The 20560-nt window shown below is 40.8% G+C and overlaps 1 protein-coding gene and 1 pseudogene across 13 annotated transcripts in view; both read right to left on the bottom strand.

The window, feature by feature from the left end:
- The window catches only part of Dock3 (dedicator of cytokinesis 3), a 707026-nt gene that overhangs the window by 63548 nt on the left and 622918 nt on the right, over window positions 1-20560 (bottom strand). For 12 of the 13 annotated variants that reach the window (XM_063248927.1, XM_063248931.1, XM_063248928.1 and 9 more), the window contains 2 exons: window positions 2045-2139; window positions 319-394 (listed from right to left, as the gene is read on the bottom strand). In XM_063248927.1, the coding sequence (XP_063104997.1) occupies window positions 319-394; window positions 2045-2139 (171 nt within the window). The remainder of the gene's footprint in view (window positions 1-318; window positions 395-2044; window positions 2140-20560) is intronic. The other variant, XM_063248934.1, reaches the window with a different exon arrangement.
- LOC106029103 (peptidyl-prolyl cis-trans isomerase A-like) lies at window positions 353-18856 on the bottom strand (annotated as a pseudogene).

Below are 20560 nucleotides of genomic sequence, written 5' to 3'. Positions count from 1 at the left end.
ATATGCATGTAGCAGAGAATCCACTTTACAATCTTAAGATTGTGATTTGTTTTCCTTTTTATGTATCTTTGCAATAGGGATTCCTCTCTCTTTTTCTTTCTTGACTCCTTCTGAAACTAACAGCATTGAAAATGAATTAGAAGGCATACTCAAGGGTGTTTGGCCTCAACATCTCCAACATAGGTGCTCCTAGGTCACACTATACTCAGGCTTGGAAGCTGTTTGATACTTAGAATGTACTACTAAAGTAAAAAGCAGTGAGATTTTTGGTTTTTTAGGATTATTTCAAAGATAGTGATGAATTTCAGGAGCTCCTACCTTGAAGTCAAAGTCTGTCTCTGTGAAATTCTTGTGCAGTGCAGAGGACAGGTATTGGACAGTAGTGACTATAATACTACAGTAAAGAAACAAAGCATCAACAGAATTAAAAGAGTAATAATGACATATGATAGCGTTGTATCAGTTGGTAATGGCCTGTGGGCAAACTTTTGCAGTACGACTTGCTCCCATATACGAGATCACAATGAAGAGAAGACAGCAAAAAATTTACAGAAAGCAAACCAGTCTTGAAGAAATATCCAAGTTACAAGATCTCACAGGACATCAACGGGACCTTAGTATTTCTTCTTGCTAGGCCTTATGGTTCTTTAAGGTTTCTTCTAGCATTTCTGGGACTTTTGGTAATCAATTTATCTTATCACTTTTAGTATGATTTAGAGCATAATTTTATTATTTTACTTGGCAATAGGAGCTCATAGTTATTAAATCTTCACTTTGTGTTATATATTAGTATTTTCACCTGAGTCATCTGATTCCAGCTCTTAGTCTAGAATATCACTCTTAATATCAACCTGAGCACATTAAAAAGCAATGGGAAGTTAACTGTGCTAAAATTGCTGCATATGAGTTGAAGGAAAAAAGAATCAAAGTGGGACAGATAGGTGAAGGTTTGATTATAGTGGGCCCTGGCCATGTGGCCAAGGGATTTAGTCTAACAACAGACACCTGGGCTTTGGTACAAAAGAAGGACAGGGGCAAACAGTGCATTACAGACAGAAGACCACCAACAAAGGGGGTGGTAAATTTTAAGAGTAAAGACATTTAAAAACAAAAGCTGCTTCTGCAGGGCAGGCTGGGAAGCCTGCAGTGCCCTAAATTAAGAGCACAGAAAAGAGAAACAAGAAGTATGCCACAGAAACACAACGGATTCAAATGGAAAATCCACTACTTAAGAAAATGTCTATGCAGCTTTATTTATAACTACTTTATCCTGGACAAAAGGTTTTCAGGGTTTTTTTGTTTGATTTTGTTTTTGTTTGGTGGGAAGAGAGAGCCCATAAAAACACAAAATAGAAAGATAATGGTGGTACCTCTGTACTATACTTAACAAATAAATTTACTGCATTCTACATATTGCCAACAGACAAGACAGATCAGTGGAAGGAGGCAATGGAGTGGGGACTGGCGGCCAAGCACTCTTCCCTGAGTGAGGAGGTCTTTAAGGAGTCAGCTCCTTATTACATGTTATCACTCTTCTGGTTTGCAAAGAGGAAGCACAAGCTAGAAATATAAATGGGGCAGATAAGTTTAGGACAGTCATAAGGAAATTATGTATCAGTAAGCCAAGACTAGAGTGAGTAATTAGCACTAACCATGGGAGACAAACACTGTCTAGCAAACAACACAACTCAAATTGAGAGGAGGGCTTTAGTTTCAGGGCAGCACAGGCCACTGGTCACTGGTCAGGCCTCTCTCAAGGAGAAACACTTCTCTGGGTATGGTATTTCACGTCCTTTCTGTTCTTACAATACTCAGATCTACCATATGTTTAGATTTAGTATCTCCAATTTCATCTCTTCATCCTTATGGTCACTGGCTAATTCCTGCTGGTTGTTCCTCCTAAAACTTTTTCTCCATTTTTCCAATTTCTTTTTTTTCCCAAGATCTTAGCTTTCATATTTTACTTGCTATCTCTCACAAAACACACTCTCCTTTGTTTGAGAAGAGTTCTATGGATGCCAGTGCAGGTCTCTTCCTTCCTTACTTGCTTGTGAGCAGTCTCATCACCATCCAGTCCCGAGGGAAGACACTCATCTTCATCAGGTTCCTGAATACACAAAAAATCTTCAACAGGAATTCCTGGCAGAGAAAAGACATGTGACATATGTACCATAACCTAATGGACCATAATCACCGGTACAGCATATATTTCCCCAACAGGGCTTCTCAGGCATCTAGACCATGAGAATTCATGGCACCTATTACGGCTTGTATCTAGATGCCCCACCAACCCAAAGCACCATGTACTTCTAGGCAGGGCTTTTTGGAGATGATTAGATCTAAAGCAAGTGATACTGGGATTAAGAGTATGTAGTACTAAATTAGTTCACTGACTAGAATTAGCACAGTTATAGGTGGCACCACCTAAAAGCTGGTAGCCTGTATGGGATAAAAGGGAAAGGCAGGCTTGCTTTTACTGCTTGTTAATTTTTACCTGCCATGACATGAATTTTCTCCTCTGTTATGTCTCTCTGCCATGCCACCCTATCTTGGACCCAGCTAAGCATGGTCTGAGAACTCTACAGACTTTCCACTAAATAAACCTTTCCTCCTTTAACTTGTGGGTACCAGATATTTTGACCCAGCAATGAAAAGAACAACTAAAATAGTGCCAGTGCATTGGATTTTGGTTTCCTCTGTGAGTTGCTTCTCTTAAGAGGCTACATGAGAGTGAATTCTGGCTATTCTCTCAGACCAGATGGGAGCAGATCCAAATTGGGGAGAAAAAAGAGTTCTACAATACTCAAAGTGAAAAGCATAAGGCAGACTGGTGCCCAGCAGAACTGGTGTCAGACTGAATCCACAGACTTTATTCCCTGGGACATGACTACTGAGTGGCTGATTTTAAGAACATGCTTTTTTGGATATTAAGAACATATTGATGGAAGTGAGAGTGTTGCCCTAGAATAAGTTACAGGACATTATGGCAGTGGAAGGCCAAATCAGGGATGTTTACTCTGAGGTCACTTCCTCCTTCCACTATTACAACTTTCTTTTTCCTTTCTGGTGTGCACAAAGAAAATGCCAATCAGCTCCTCATGCGTCATCAATGCCCGCCCAAACACCACCCCTGGTCAAAGGTTACCTATGTTCCCATACCCCATATTCCAGTCGAAGGAGACAGTCCAGCCGCCATGGGTTGTGTGCTCCTTTCCACATCCTCAATTCAATAAACCTGTTCATTTTGTACTTTTGTTTCTTTATTGCACCAGAATAATCTAATATTATGGAGCCTTGAGACTCGGATGGCAGAATGCATTAGCTCCTGGGAGCCCCTCCCAGTTCTAGCTACCCTATGAACCACCTATTTTTTCCTCCAGCACTGTTCACTTGCCACTGCTAATCTGCATGCAACAGCGACATTCCTCACTCATCACAGGTGAGCTGCATCCGGGGTTTTCTGTTTCTGTTCCTAAAATTCGAAAGCTTGCATTAGAAAACCTATCCTTGCTGTCCCTGGACAGAGATAGCAGCTTTCATGCTCCTTAGGCCATACAGCCTGAGGCAAAACTGTTATTTTTGTTCCCTGGGACCCTACCCTGCACTCTTCAGGTGAGGGCTGAGGCGAACGGGTGTTGGGACTTTCTGTGTCACATTTTCAAAACAGGTGATGATTTCTTTTGATAGGTACGACCCAGGATAGCTTCCACATGGGGGAGGGGACTAAAACTATTAAGTCCAGACACGAAGTTGTTCTCTCAGCTCACTTATAATAATTTGGTCATGAGGTCCATTTCCTGTCCCCCAAAAAACACATCTCTGAGGTGCTTGGTTCATAATCTTGCTGCTCTTGGCCTCAAGAAGAGCATAAAAACCAAAAAGCAGATATTTTATTTATCCTTTTGTCACAGTGGCAGCAAGTTGGCAGAAAACTCTTATTTTTAAGCCTTGTTCACTTTGAGGACGTGTCCTTCTCTCATTATGTCTTGTATGATGGCCCAAATACTTCTGGCTCCCTCTACTCCACCAGGAACTCTCCCTCCCTCCCCACCAGAATCCTTAGATGAGGCGCCTCTCTTTATAGCTCATCCCCTGTATCTCCCAGACCAAATCCCACAACTTTCTCAGCCAGAGGTTTCTGTGCCCCCTGTACCATCCTTTCCCCTTTTTCCACCCCCAGTGGCCTCTAATCCTTCCCTTAGTTTCTCTTCCCAGTCTCAAATTTCTCAATCCCCTCCACCATGTGCCATATATTCCATCAGATGACTGTTTTGGTCCCCTTCTCCTATGTTACCATTTTCTGTGCTGGCTCACCATATTTGGTCTTGTGTGTTTTAGTCACCTTGCAGACCACATGGTTTTCAGCAGCCATCTTGCTGCAGCTCACACAGAGGACAGTTGCCATCTTGTGGCCCTCTGCCACGTGACAGTGCGCCACATGGCAGCTTGCGGTCCCTCATCATAGGACCAGCAGCAACCATCTAGTTGTGGGTCTCATGGTAATCGGTCGCCATCTTGTGTTTCCCTGTCACATGGTGACGAGCAGCCATTTTATAGTCAATCACCTGGTAATTGCCCACAGATACCTAATGGGCAACTGGAAGCTTGGTAACCATCTCTACACCTCCCACTTCACAGTCTTCTCAGCTTCAGTCCCTATTCTCAGTTCAGGAACAGGCTGATCCTGAGGGACTAGTTCATATTCGTGTTCTTTGTTCCCCTTGCTGACCTATCTCAGAGTATCCATACATTAGGTTCCTTTTCTGCTATTTTTATTTCAAGAGATCTATATTAATTAATCTACAAAAGGTTTGCATTAATCTATTATAGTTCAAACTGGCCAAATATATTTGAGTGCACTCTGAGTTTGTACGATGTTTGTCAGTCTATATATCTTTGTCTGTTTGTCCAGTCTATTTATACTGTACAGATTGTCTGTCCATGTTTGCCATTTGTCTGCTCTGTAAACCTCTGTTCCTTTTTATTTGAGCTCAACAATTTTTTTTCCTATTCTTTTACATTTTCAGATCATTTAATCATGGTTTATAGATTTAAAAGCATGCTTCCACCTAGGTTGCTAGCTGGTCGAAATGATGCTAAAACTGGTTAAACAAAATCCCTTGGGGTGAGGACACATTGGACAGGACTTCAATTGATGAATAAGAAAGTGGCCACCTGGTAACTTTAACCAGCTCTTATTAATTAATCGGAGGCCCCAATAATCTCCATAGCCTTATGGGAGACACCCCAACAAAAGTTCATATGACTAAGACAATTCATTGTTGCTGATCTGATGGTATATTTATGCCTTCAAATATAAAATTGGGATTGTTCATGATGATAAATATTTTTTTTCAGATCCAGACATCTGCCTTTTTCTTTACTTCAGCCAAGACATTCAAGTCAAACCAACATGAGGTCATCAGTCAAATGATAATTTTTAAACAAAAATTTATATAATGTCTATCAATAAAAGGGCCTGGAAGTCAATGAGTTACAATTGCTATAACCTAAAAGCAGTTTCTAACCTGTCATCCCTACTGCTCATGCTTTCATTATTCATGCTTTATAATGTGATTACACATGCTTTGATTAAAGTTTGTTCTTGCCTAAAAGGTGCCAAACCCCAAGGCATCATAACAAATATACTAAATTCTTTTTAGATTCCTTTTCCTGAGATCCACCGGATGTTTTCCAGAAAAAGGTTATATGATGCATATTGGAGCCATAATTAACTATACTCAACTGACACCACAGCTGATCTCTCTCCTAAAAAGGTAAAATTAATAAAACAGGCCATCCTCCAAAAATCAGATGGCATTAGACATTCTAACAGCACAGAAGGTACTTATAAAATTGTAAAACCTAAATGTGTGTATAACAAATGAATGACATGTCAGTTTCTGAAATTCCCTGGACCTTATCCTCCTTATGGGAAACCATTACTAAAATTATACTCATAAATACCCTGTTGATTCTATTATTTGACTCCTGCATACTTAATTGATTCTTTGCCTTTGTCTCCTTTAGACTTAAAGCTGTATACCTACCCAAGATGAAAATGCCTGTTATCTATTGAGGGCCACAGGTTAAAAGCTTGCGGAGTATCTCTGACTGCCGTTCAATAACTTCAACCCCCTTCAGTCTGAAGAAGTCAGATCAGTCTCTGTCCATTATCCCTCACAGCAGTTTGGGTTACTTTTTCAGAGAAAAAAGTGCTACAGGCAGCTAAGTCAGTTAAAAATATTATAGGCAATCAGACAAGGCTAGGGCCTCTAAATAGCTAGCACAGAGAACCAGATGTCTTGTGACTGTGGAGGAGACAGATACCATCCACTGTGGGCCAGATCCCAAGACAAAAGGCTAAACTTGGCCCTCAAACCCCATAGGGAGTCCTTCTCAACATGGCTTTTCATGTTTTCAACAACAGACATAAAAATCAAAAAGAAAAAATAACAATCTGATTTTTTAGCAGTGACAGTTGGAGTTCTGAGACAGATAAACTGAGACAAAGAGGAGCTGCTCGAGCCCCTCTCGGATCATGCTTCAAGTGCGACAAAAAGGATGCTGTGCAAGAGTGCTCCTCTGCAATCTGAAGGGTCACTGAAAGAGTGACTGTCCTAGCTGCCAGAGAGCGGATAAGCCATCTTCTAAATCCTTGCCCTCACAGGAGATCTCATTACCACTGCATTCATTGCCGGATTGATGGTGCTCAGGGCCCACAGCACCCCATTAAGGTGTCCTTCTTAGAGCCCCAAGCCCCACTGGAAGTCTCAGGTAAGACATTCTCTGTACTTGTGGACATAGAGGCCATATATAGTGTTCTTCCTGAGTTTTCAGGCTGTTGTATTAAGTCCTCAGTCTCTATAGTGGGTGCTGACAGCCAACCTACACATCTTCTGCAGACAGGGCCTATTCCATGCAGGTTCCAGACTCCCTTGTTTACCCATACCTTCCTAGCAATTCCAACATGTCCCACAGCCCTTTTCGGTAGGGATCTTCTTCAAAAGCTTAACTTCTTCTTTACCTTCTCCCCCTGCACAGCTCTCATCCTCCAGACACCCTCACAGTGGACTGCAAAGCCATCTGCTCCCCTCCCTTTTTCTCTGGTTGATCCTATAGTTTAGGATACCTCCAATCCACCTGTGCTACCTATGCCTTGCTATTTTAATTTGTCTCAGGGATCCTTCAATTTTCCTTGCATTCCCCAATATCCCATAGCTCCTAAACATTTATAGGGACTTACTCCTATAATCAAGCGCCTTTTAGACACCAGTTTTCATAAATCTACCCATTCATCCTATAATACTCCCATTCTCCTGGTATTCAAGCCCAATGGGTCTTATCATCTAGTGCAGGACCTTAGGGTAATCAATAACAGTTATCCCAATTCACCCAGTGGTGCCAAACCCTTATACCATGCTCACTCATATTCCCCCCTCCACCACTCACTTTACAGTTGTAGATCTTAAAAATGCTTTTTTTTTTTTTTTAACCATCCCCCCTACACTGATTGTCAGGATTCCTTTGTGTTTATGTAGACTGACCCAGACCTCTGAGGTCTCAACAACTTACACCTGTCTTCTCTATAGTAAAATATCTCCTCAGGGACACTCACCACCTTCTTCCTTTCCTATTCATCAATTTTGCAGACACACTCCTGGTCAGGACTGACAGGTAGATTTAACACACATGCCCTGCCACAAAACTCTCAAATATCTTCTCACCTTTGTTTGTACTTTTTCAGGATAGATTAAAGCCTTTCCCACAACCAGGGAGACTGCTGATGTAGTTACTAAACTTCTGTTACAGGAAATCATCCTGAGATTTGGTTTATCTCAGAGTATTCAGCCAGATAATGGTCCTTTATTCCTCAGATCTCTCAACAGGACTACAACTAAAATGGAGTGGCCCCTATCTGGTCTTCCTCGGAACTTCAATGGTGGTCAAGGTCACTGGACTGCCATCCTGGTTCCACATCACTCAAGCTAAGCAGTGCCCTCCTAACCCTAACTCTCCTGACTCTAAACATTCTGAGTGGTCATCTCATCTCCTATCTCCTGTCTCCATCTCACCAAGGCCCCATAGCCACAATTTTCAGGCTAGGTCATGTTTTGTTATACTATTTGGTTCCTGATCTTTTACATTCTGTTAGTTAATTTTTCACTATAATTATCTTAGTTCTCTCCACCCTCAGCTGTTTAGCTAAACATGAGACTCCTGTAGGTCTAAGATCTCATGTCACTTATAGTGACACAGCCTCGGCCCTTTCCACCTCTACTCTATAATTTCCCAAACATGATCCAATCATCAGGCCTTATTTTCTCATGCTTCTTTTTCTTTTCAGCTCAACTCCTGGACCAAGGACAAAGTCCTACCTATACTTTTCATTTTTATCCTTTCAGATGGGAGAATAATTACCTCTCATAACTTCACTCCTCTTAACCCTATACTTATTTTTCAGATTCTACCTCATCATGGCCCTGATGGAATGACACATTTGGATCAAGGGCATTTTTCCTTTTATATTTCCTAGGTCCTTTAATTATGACAGTGATCTGCCTCCTCATAGCATCTTGTGTTTTTTATTTCTCCAATCTAGGATGCGAGCATTCACCAATGATTAATTCCTTGTACTGGCTGAAACACCTGCAACCAGCTTCTGCATGGGCATCAACCATCATCCCATTAACCTTCCTGAACCCCAATAAGGTGACCCCTTTTAGCAGGAAGTCATAAGAGTTGTCTTTTTCCTGACAATAAAAGAGGGAAATGAGAGTTCTGCCCTAGAATAAGTTACAGGACATTATGGCAGTGGAAGGCCAAATCCGGGATGTTTACCCTGAGGTCACTTCCTCTTTCCCCTATTACAACTTCCTTTTTCCTTTCTTGTGCATACATACAAAGAATATTACAATCACCTCCTTGGGTGTCATCAATGCCCACCCTAAGCACCACCCCCAGGTCAAAGGTTACATATGTCCCATACCCCATATTCTGGTTGAAGGAGACAGCTCAGCCGCCATGTGCTTTCCTTTCCACGTCCTCAACTCAATAAACCTGTTCATTTTGTACTTTTGCTTCTCTATTGCTCCAGAATAATCTAACAAGAAGAACTTTAGGAATGGCAGAACAAAAACCTATGAAAATTGATGGGGGCATAGCTCAGTGATAGTATATGGTTTAACATACCCAAGGGCCTGGATTCAATTCTCAATATCAAAACAAAACAAAACTCAAAAACCAGAAATATCCTGAAAATATGCTCCTCCACGAAAGCAATAAAATGGTTAAGACTGATTAATCAAAGGCTTGCAACAATTCAAGAACTGTTTACTTAGAAATGCAGTAATCTGAATAAGAATGGAGTGAACATTTTAACTTGCTTTGTTCCAATATTCTTTCCCTCTCTCTACAGTACCCAAACAGCTATAAACAATCACAGTCAAGAAAACTTAGTAGTCACTGCAAGGAACAGAATGGTTTTGGAGCCTCTGAGATAGTTTTATTACTCAGAGAATTATTATTATTAGGCCTGCCTTGGTATTTCTTAAAGAGGTTGTCTTTATTTAAACGGATTTGGAGTTTACTTAGTGAGGAAGTTTTTTTGTTGTTGTTGAAAATATCAGTCACAAAAAATTTGGCTGGGTGTGGTGGCACACACCTATAATCCCAGCACTTTGGGACACTGAGGTAGGAAGATCTCTGTGAGTTCAAGGTCAGCTTGGTCTATAAAATGAATTCAAGGCTGGCCTGAACTGTGTTGTGAAACCCTATCTCAAAAAGACAAAAATAAAAACAAGCTCCTTACCCCCAAACTTTAACATCCAAGTTAAATGAAGTAGCCATTTCAGTAAAGCCAAACAAGAGAATGGCCAAAATGTAAAGGAAAATCTTAAAAATGAGATATTCATATGCAGGATTTGCAAAGTCTTGACACATTCCTGGCAATCTAGAAGGATATACACATCTTCAGGGCTGTGCATAGTCCTTGCAAAGTTCTGAGAAACCCTAATCTCTCACCTCTGGCTGACAATGAGGCTCTGTATAAGCAGGAAATAAAGATTAAGGTAGAATGGTAAACTGCTGGAGTGTTGAGGGCAAAACCTGATACATGCAGAGGGTCTCCAAGCAAAGTGTAGCAAACTTAACAAATTTCAAGGCATTTAAAAACTATCAAGTTATTTGTTGATCATTAATTGAATGGAGGCTTTAGTGGCTATACATAACAAAGAATATAAACATTAAAGAACTAGTCCAAGAAAGTCACTAAAAAGACTTTACAAATATCATTACCAACAAAAAACAACAGAAAGCAAACCCCTGGAGATGTGATATCTGATTTCCAGAGCTGCGATGTGTATCAAATATCCAGTTTTCAACAAAAGTTACAAAACATTAAAAAGTATGGCTCATACAAAGGAAAGGAGTCAAGAGGAAAAAACATAAAGATAATGCCTCATCAAATTGAAAATATGAAGAAATTATTTCAAAAGCAACAAACTTTTGGAAATAAAAATACAATCAATAAAATGAAAAATTCACTGGAGGGTCTCAACAATACATTTAAACTGACAGAAGAATGAGCAATGATGATAGGTTAACTGAAATTATATAGCAGAAGGATAGGAAGAAAAAGAATGAAAAAAGCCTCAGATACCCTGTTATTAGGGCAATAAACATATACTTAGTGGGAGTACCAGAAAGAAAGGAAAAGGAGGAAAATATCACTTGAAGAAATAATGGCCGGAACTTCCCAAATTTGATGAAAAAAATCTTTTTAGTGTGGCAGGAAGATCTCTGTGAGTTCGAGGCCAGCCTGGGCTACAAAGTAAAGTAAGGAAGCTTAACAAACTCCGGATGGAACAGAATCAGACAGACACAAGAGAGTTAAACTGTCAAAAGCCAAAACAAAGAGAATTTTGAAAGCATCAAGAGAAGCACCACTCAAAAAAAAAAAAAAGCACCACTCATCATGTAAAAATGGTTCCCAATAAGATTAACAGGTGACTTCCTAGATAAACAGAGGCCAAAAGCATGTAAATTAAAAGTGCTAAAAGAACACTCAATCTCAAATCCGAAATCGAGCAAAATTATCATTCAAATATGAAAAATAAATCAACACATTCTTAGATAAATAAAAACTGAGAAAACTTACCCTAAAGAAATACCGTAAGGGGCCTGGTGGGGGTTTAGCTCAGTGACATAAGTGCCTGCCAGGCAAGTGCTAAGTCATGAGTTTGATCCCCAGTGCCAAAGAAAAAGCCCCTCTTCTTAAGAAATACTGCAAGGCATCACTCAGATTGAAATGAAAGTGTAAGAACTTGAATCCATATGGAGTAATAAAGAATGCATACAAAAAAATGTGTTGAAAGGTAAGTAGCAGAGCTGTGACTAGCAACAAAATTCAGTCTCTCAAAGATCTGGAAATCAGATACTAGAAAATAACAATTTGGAGAATAAAAAGAAAAAAAGCCAAGTAACTGCTAAGAACCAGAAAAAAACTGACAGGAAAATTAGAAGCTACAGAGAAGCTGGAGAGATGGCCCATAACACAGAGAAAACAATGAAACAATTTGGACTCCAGGTGGCTTATGGTTCACAGGGAGGGGAACCTGGATCCCTAGAAGCAAGGTAAAGTGCTTGGAAGAGACAGCCAGGAAGAAATGGTGGCAGAGCCCACAGCAGTGGTAAAATGTAAAAGCAATGTGGGGTTTTGCTCTCAGGTGACTTTTTCAATATGACAGGTGACAGTCAGAGAATTCCAGCAAAGGTGCCTGCCATATCATCAGAGATGATATGGTACTATTTTGGGAAGGAGCTGATTAAATTTGGGCCTCAGAACAACTAAAAACAATTTCACTTCAGAGCTTCCAGAGTGTCTCTTTCACTATGATTAGGGGACATGCAACCATTGGAGACAGCTGTGGACAGGGAGCGGGCTGGAAAGAGACTGAGAAGTTTAAGTTCAGGCCTAAAAGGACACAAGCCACTCCCCAGTCCCAGCTGAGTTGCATTCAGAAGCAGCTGTGTTTTAAAGTTCCAGTATTAAAGTATGTGAACTCTTGCCATGCTGTCTAAATTCACAGATCTCTATTCCTATCCCTTCCGTATCCAGCAGTGTGAATATGTCTTGGTGAGGATACTGCTATAGCTCAAGGTACAAAGGCAGGGCCTCTGGAATAGTGAGCAGCTTGCAAACCCACAGGACATTAGGCTAGATGAAGAAAATGCTGCCTTGCTAGACTCAGAAGTGCACATCCCGGGACAAAATTTCACGTTCAAAAATACGGAGTAAATTTTTGGTTTTGTTTTTAGATTCATCTTTTTCTTTTTGTCTTTCTTCTTCACTTGTTTATTGGGGCTTGGGTAATATTCTTTTTTCCTTACAAAATATCATTCACATATGTTTGCAGTACATGTAGTTTACAGTTGTCTTAAAGTAACATTTACATAATACATCTTTCTTTTTTATTCCCCTTCCCCACCTTACCCCCAGCTCTAGATTCTTTCCCCATTTTCATAATTATTAATTTTAGTTTATGACAAAATAAAGTTTATTAGCCTAAACTACATAGTGAAACCCTGTCTCAAAAAAAGTTTACAGCCATTGTATGTGGTACACGTACATAGCACATTCCTACATCTTTTAACTTCCTTTTTCCTGCCCCTTCTCACCTTTATCTCTTAGATCCCTTCTCACTTGCAAAAGATGCCTTTCTGTTTCCTTCGATCAATCCTTGCTTTTTCTCTTTTGTTGTGTAGTTCAGGCAAGTCTTGAACTCACGGTATCCTGCCTCAGCCTTCAGAGTGCTGGGATTACCAGCATGTGGCACTATGCTTGGTTCAGTCCTTTATTTGTTCTTGTTTACACTTTGCCTTATCCTAATGAGACACACCATAAGGTATTTAAGTTTGTGTGTCTGATTGCAATTAACATTAAGGTTTCTAGGTGTTTTCATTTTCCTACAACTGTTTCCGATTTCTTTTTTTTTAGCTGACCACTGCATATCGAGGTCACATTTTCTTTATTGTTGATGGACATATAGGCTGCTTTTGGGATTTAGTTAGTATGAACTACACTGCCCTAAACACTGGTTGGTATATGTGTACTGCTGTAATATGATGTTTTTAGTTTTTTTGAGAAGATACCTATAAGAGGTGACCCTGCTTGTCTAGCAAAGGCACACAGTGGGATAGTTATGTACTAAACTAGGTAAACATGCATATGCTGGTTACAGCACTATGCAAGAATGTAAATATGAGATAACCCCACCTGTATAAAAATTATACAATAAAGATCCAGGCAGCTCTTGTGCTCTACTCTGCTCCATGCTGCCTGCTATTGTTCTTTAACCTAGAGACCACACCTACAAAAATTTACCTTGGCCTCATGAGCAGGCAGACAACTGGCATAGGAGGCAGGATATTGAGGTGAATGGTCCTGTGGAAGCAGTGCCTGAACCGTGAGGAGTGGCAGTCAGTCTGCAAGTAAGTCTGTTTGGAGCCTGGCAAGCCGTGGAAGCGAAACAGACAAATTCTTCCCCTTTACCATGAAAGAGTGTGTGGGGGGGGTGGTGGCTGGCTGTTTTTCACTCTCTTCCACTGCACAAATCAAGAGGTGGATGGCCTTGTGCTGCAAGTAGACCAGCTGCAGCAGATAGAGGACCTTGAGCAATGGCTGGCTGCTGTGTAGCTCATGTGAGATACAGGAAACACATGTGGAGATGTGCCTCCTCCAGATGTTTCCAGAAGTGTAAGTCCTCATGTCCGAGAAAACCCCCAGGAAAATCCCCGGGTTTTGCATGCTTGGCTGGCTGTTTGTCAAAAGTGGAAGTAGAACCCTTAACCCAGGGAAGAGGACTCAGAGGGCCACCTACCTCTACCCAGTACAAAATGTATACAACCTATGCAGCCATGGAGCTGCAGAAGCTGGCAAAGCAATTAAACCAGAAAGTAGGTAAAACAGCGCCTGTGTGGCTGCTACAGCTATGAGGTGATCATGCTGAAAATACCCAGTTAAGCCCACAGCAGATGTTCCAAATAGCCACAAAAGCCAGCACCTGCTGTATGAGATGGGTTCTGCAGGATACACGGAGGACAGTCCCAGCAGCCGGTAATCAGACTGTGATAAACGTTGATGACAGTGGCTCATCTGGTTCAGGAGAATCCAGGTGACTTGCCAGAGCAAGACACTAAATGGGCAACCTATATAGACTTGGTAACTGTGCTAAATGAAATGAGTATGCAGAAAATGATGTTCACACTGCAGTACCATAGCCCAAATGAGGAACTGTTGACAGAACCTATAAAAGACATGATCCTGGCAGGTAGACCAGCTGGCATGTTTAGGTCAGTGGCAACTCTCTAGCACTTTTTACAGATCACCCAATCTATGATGCGATGGATGTCTTGGCCAGACATGGAAGTGAAGCACCAAGGTAATGCAAGATCTATAAAAATTGTACAGGCAAAGGGGAAAAAGAAGGGGGCTCCTGGCAAGAGGCCCCCCCCCCCACCAGGGTCAGGTTGTAGATCACTGAAGGTCAGTTGGCACCAGATCTGGAAAGACCTGGTGGCTGCTAGCCTGGCAGCAGATAAGTCCGTTGGGCAGGCTTTGCATGTGTTGTTGACTGTGGAGATAGTTATGCCCTGAGCAGCAATACTAGCCAATGGGCCGGGGTCAGAAGGCCAAAGCAGCCCTGGTGAAACAGGAAGAAGTCAAATGGCTTCCTTTTAATCCAATTAGGAGGCAAGCCATAGTACCCAGGTCTTAGGGATCCTGAGAGACCAGAGGCCACATGTGGAATTGACTATTTACTGGTTTCCAAAAAAATGTGCAGTGTGTACTAGCAATGGTGGATACTAGAGCCAAGTCAATGCCATATATGGCAACCCAGACTATTTTACAGGACCTACTCCATGCATATAAAGGTACAGAGGTTACTATAGCATGGTCTGAAAGGCCCAGGTGAGTGGGAATTGGGCACTTTGCCCCCACACCTGTATGATGTTTGTTTTGTTTCCCTGATTGCTGAATACATATAGAGGGTGGATACATTGACTTGTGCTTGGCTCAGCACCGTGTAGAGAGAATTCTGGTTGCAAATTTGAGTGGTAAAAACCATAGTCTCAGGACATCCACAACATGCACCCACAGGCTATGTGAGTTGTGTGTATGAAATGACTGCCTGGAGGTCATGAAGCAATGGGACGCGGAGAATGTCTTGATTACCAGGAACTGAACAAAGTGACTCCTCCACAGCATGCAGTGGTGCCTAATATTGCAGACTTGATGGGCTATCTCTCTCTGATGGGTTGATAACATTATGTTGTGAATTTGGCCACTGCCTTCTTTTCCACTGTTACTATATCTGACAGTCAGGACCAATTTGTCTTCACTCAGGAGGCCAGGCAATGGACCTTCTACTTCCTTTTTCTTTTGGTACCGAGGATCAAACTTGCATTCTGGTGCTTGCCACGCAGGTGCTTATGTCCCAGAGCTAAATCCTCAGCCTGCAAATGGACCTCCTAGATGTTGCCACAAGACTATTTGCGTAGCCCAATTTTGTGTCAAGGTCTGGTGGCCCAGGACCTGGCCACCTGGGCCAAACCACACACTGTGTCACTGTTTTGTACTGATATTGTCAACCTCTGACTGCCTTGCAGATTTAAAAGCTACCATGTACAGTCTGAGGAAGCTTTACTGAGATGGGGTGGGCTGAGAATGAAGATAAGGTCTGGGATCGGCTTGTCTGTCAAATTCTTGGGTGTTATTTGGCTGGGTAAGATGAAAATAATTCCCAATGCTGTTATTGATACCTCAAGCATACCTCAAAGTCACAGCATACATCAGTTATAAATGTGAGCTTGCTAGGGTTCTGATGGACGTTTATACTGCACCTAGCAACACTGCTATGCCCTTTATACTGCATAATCTGGAAAGATATAATATGGGACTAGACAGATGGAGCAGAAGCTTCTTTTCAGGACTCAAAGAGAGCTGTTGCACAGGTGCAAAGACTAAGAGTCACTGACCATACTGTCCATAACTATCAGTGTGGATGACAATGGGTTTGCCTGGAGTCTATGACAAAAACAAGAGAAGCAGAAGCACTCTATTTGGTTTAGGTCATGGTTGTGTAAGTGAACCGAAAGCCAGTATTCTAAGAAGTAGTGATAGCAGTGTATACTGCTTTGCATGCCTGTGAAAGCATCACAGGACAACAGACCATGGAAGTGAAGACAAAATACCCTATACAGCTGGGTATACACATGGACAGCCCAACCCAGGAGTGGAGTGGCACAGGCCCTCACTCTTAACATGTTGGGGAAGTACCTCCAACAGTGGGCCTCCTTTTTGGCTAGCTCATTGGCAGCCCAACTAGCAACAATTTGAGACCCCATGACACACATGGCCCAAGAATCTGTCCATAAGGATAGACTACAGGACTTGATCCGTAGTCCCTATGAAGAAGGGAAAGAGGGACCTCTGGATGATGGCTGTTATACTGATGGATCCAGCTGTGACTGTCCAGTTCAAAAGTGACAGACAGGGCACTGTTCTTTATGGGGTGCCATTCTATGGCAAGATGTATGGGAACACGGCGAAAAAGCTGACTATGTAGGGTATCATGGTTCAGGAGAGAAGCCCCTCTTCTCACCAGGAAATGACTTGACAGATGTCTTAACCAGGTATTACAGTGGTTCACTACTAGGAATAATGTCTGACCAGGGGGAAGGACCACAGACATAGCCCTCCATGTTGACCTTATTCAACATATGGCCCAGTTCCTGAATGTTATGTGCCAGCTTTTGATGCTGCTTATGGATGAAACTGTTCAAAGGAAAAAGTGGTTTTTCAAAACCACATAAAATGTTACATATACACCTGACCTTTGACGGGGTGGGATGAGGGGAACCACTCAGACTACTTCAAAGCCTAGGGGCATCTAAGGATACCTGAGGATGTGATCCCTGCTTGTCTAGCACAGGTGCTTAGTGGGATACAGTTATGTAAGCATGACTTAGCAGAGGTAACCATGCATGTGCTGGTTATGGTACTATGTAAGAATGTAAGTATGAGATAGCAACCTGTATAAGAATTATACAATAAAGATGCAAGCGGCTCTTGTACTCTTCCCCTGCTGTCATTGCCAGTGTCTTGCACATGTATGTCCTTTAACCTTGGACCTCACCTACAAAAGTTCCCTTCGGCCCCCAGAATGGGCCAGCAGAGGAACAGTTAGATCAAATGGAATTTCTAATTTTAGTTCTTTGTGAAATCTCCATGCTGATTGCCATAATGGCCGTACTAGTTTATATTCCCAACAACAATGCAGAAGGATTCCATTTTTACCACAGCCATGCTAGCACTTATTATTATTTAATATATTTGTGATTCTTTCTGGTGTAAGATGAAGTCATAGTGTTTTTAAACTTCTCTAATGGTCAGAGATGTTGGGTGTTTTCTTGTATGTTTATTGGTCATTTTTCTTTCTTTTGAGAAGTGTCCGTTCATTTAATTTGCTCTTTTTCTTGACTGGGCCTTTTATTTTGAGTGGTCTAATCTTTGAGTTTTTTATCTATTCTAGGTATCAGTCCTCTGTCTGAGTAGTAGCAGGTACATTTTTTCCCTATTTTCCTATTTTATAGGTTGTTTTCACTCTGCTGATTGTTTCCTTTGTTGTACAGAATCATTGTAATTTGATACAATCCAATTTGACTGTTGCTCTTATTTCTTGTGCAACTGGAGTTCTGTTCAGAAAATAGACCAACTATTTTACCTATTTTATCTTCTAGTTGGTTCACTGTTTGTTTTAATGCTTATAGTTTAGTTTTGATTTTAGTTTAGTATATGGGGAGAGACATGGGTCTAGCTGCAATCTTCTGCACATGAATGGCCAGGTTTCCAAGCAAAATTTGCCAAACAGCCTATCTTTCCTCCACCGTATGTTTTGGCCCCTTTATAAAAGATCAAACAGTAGAATGTATCTGGGGTTGTTTCTGTATCTTCTTTCTGTTCCACTGACCCACATAACTTTCTCTGCCAGTTCTATGCTTTTGTTACCATGGTTGCTTTGTAGCATAACTTTTATTTTTTCAATTATTTTTAAGAGACAGCTATTATTTAGTTATAACTATAAACTCAACTCTGCAATCTAGCTATGTTTGGGAGAGGAGCAAGGAAAACATGAAATCCAAAGAACTGTAGTAAGAACAGAGATGATGGGGTGTTTTTAGCAGGGCAGGCACAGATTGTTCTCCTAAGCTAGAGGAATGGTCTGGTGGTTGCGACACATGAGTCACATGTGTTAGAGCTGTCCACAGTCAGTGATGGTGCCCTTCCCTCTGGTCTTTTCATTGCTGACGCAAAGTGTTCCATGGCATCCACAGTGTTCATGTCCCCTTTCACCTTCTGTATGACTATGTGCTTGCCGTCCAGTTCTTGGTCTTGGCAGTGCAGATGAAAAACTCGGAACCATTTGTGTTTGGATCCAGCATTTGCCATGGCAAATGTTTGCCTCAGGATAAAGTTCTCGTTACCAAATTTCTTCTCATAGATGGACTTGTTGTCAGTGCCATTGTGGTATGTGAAGTCAGCACCCTGGCATATAAATCCTGGAGTAATTCTGTGAAAGCAGGAACCCTTATAACAAAATCCTTTCTCTCCAGTGCTCAGAGCATGAAAATTTTTTCTTTTTTTGTATCAAGAATCAAACTTGGGATCTCCCACTAACCAGGCCGGTGCTGTGCTGCTGAGTTGTATCTCTTGGAACTTTGTCTGCAAACAGCTTGAAGGAGATGCAGTCCAAGGGCTGTCAGCGATGATGTCAAAGAATATTCAATTAACCATGGTTGGCAGCATATGACTAAAGGGGAGGGCAGTGGTGTCTGAAAAGCCTGCAGCGTAACTTTTAAGTCAGGTATTGTGATGTTTGCTGCTTTGCTCTTGTCCAAGAATTGTTTTTGCTACCCTGAGTCTCTTCATTAAACTTTAGGTTTTTTTTCTCTATTTCATGAGGAATGTTGTTGGTATTTTGACTGGGATTTGCATTACAACTGTGTATCAGTTTTGGATTTTCCTCAGGATGAAGGCCATTTTGACAATATTGGTTCTGACTATCCAGGAACAAGGGAAACCTTTCCATTTCAGATGTCTTCTTCAATCTCCTTTTCCAGAGTACTGTAGGTTTTGCTGTAGAGGTCTTTCACTTCCTTGGTTAGGCTAGATATTTGGTTTTTTTGACGTTGTTTTGGTGTTTTTTCTCTTGATGTTATTTTGAATGTTTCCTAATTTTTTTTCACCTTGAGTTCATTATTGGTATACACAAATGCTGTTCATTTTCGTGTGTTTTGTACATTGGCTCATTACTGAAATTGGTTACTAGTTCTAAGAGGTATTGATGGAATCCTTTGGGTCTTCTATGTGGAGTATTATGTCACTTGCCAATAATGATACTTTAATTTATTCCTTTCCTATGTGTATCCCTTTTCTTTCTTTCTCTTGCCTGATTGCTCTGGCTGTTTTGAGTACTAGGTGGAATAGGAGCAGTGATAGTGAGCATCCTGTTTTATTCCTGAATTTAGAAGGGAAGCTTTCAGTTTTTCCTTAATTCATGTGATACTGATCATTGGGTTTGTCATAAATAGCTTTAATCCAATTCAGGTAGGGTCTTTCTATAACTTAGTTTCTTCAGAGTTTTTAATCATGAAGGGGTACTAGATTTTTTCAAAAGCTTTTTCTGTTTCTTTTGATAGGATTGTGTGGTTTTTTACATTGGTTCTGGTTATGTGATGTATTAGATTTATGGATTTGTGTATATTGAATCATCCTTGCTCCTATGGAATGAAATCTACTTGTTCATGGTTTATGATACTTTTTATGATGTATTATATTCTTTTTGCCAATATCTTACTGAGGAATTTTGCACCTATGTGTATTAAGGAGACTGGCCAGTAGTTTTCTTTTTTTGTGGGGTCTTCGTCTGGTTTTGGGATCAGAACGAACCCTTTAGCTGAAGAGTTTAAGGAGCATTGGTGGTGTAACGTCCTTTAAAGTTTTGTAAAATTTAGCAGTGCATCCATCAGGGCCCAGGCTTTTTTTAGTTGGCAGTTTTAAATTACTGCTTCAATTTCATTACTTGTTAATGGATTATTCAAAAAAAATTTTTTTGTCTTCTTGGTTTAGTTTTGATAATTCATGTATGTCTAGGAATCTATCCATTTCCTCAAGATTTTTTACTTGGTTGGAAAAATTTTCACAGTAGTTACAATCTCCTGGATTTCAACAGTGTCCATTGGATTTAGTCTTTTTCATTCCCAATTTCATTAATGTGAGTTGTTTCTGCTTTATTCTAGTAAATCTGAATAAGGGTTTATCTATTTTATTTATTTTTTTAAAGAGCTAGCTCTTTGTATTATTTTTTCAAGATTCAACTTCATTTAGTTCTTTGCTCTTTATGATTCTCTTTTAGTTTGGGCTCGGATTGTTATTTTTCATGTATGCTGAGGTTCCCTATTAGGTCATTTATTTGAGATCACTGTTTTTCTAACATAA

This window comes from Cavia porcellus, unplaced genomic scaffold (assembly GCF_034190915.1).
Source record: "Cavia porcellus strain 051 isolate PalLab524CR breed Dunkin Hartley unplaced genomic scaffold, mCavPor4.1 scaffold_5, whole genome shotgun sequence".
Taxonomy (NCBI): domain Eukaryota; kingdom Metazoa; phylum Chordata; class Mammalia; order Rodentia; family Caviidae; genus Cavia; species Cavia porcellus.
This window is presented reverse-complemented; position numbering and strand designations above follow the sequence as displayed.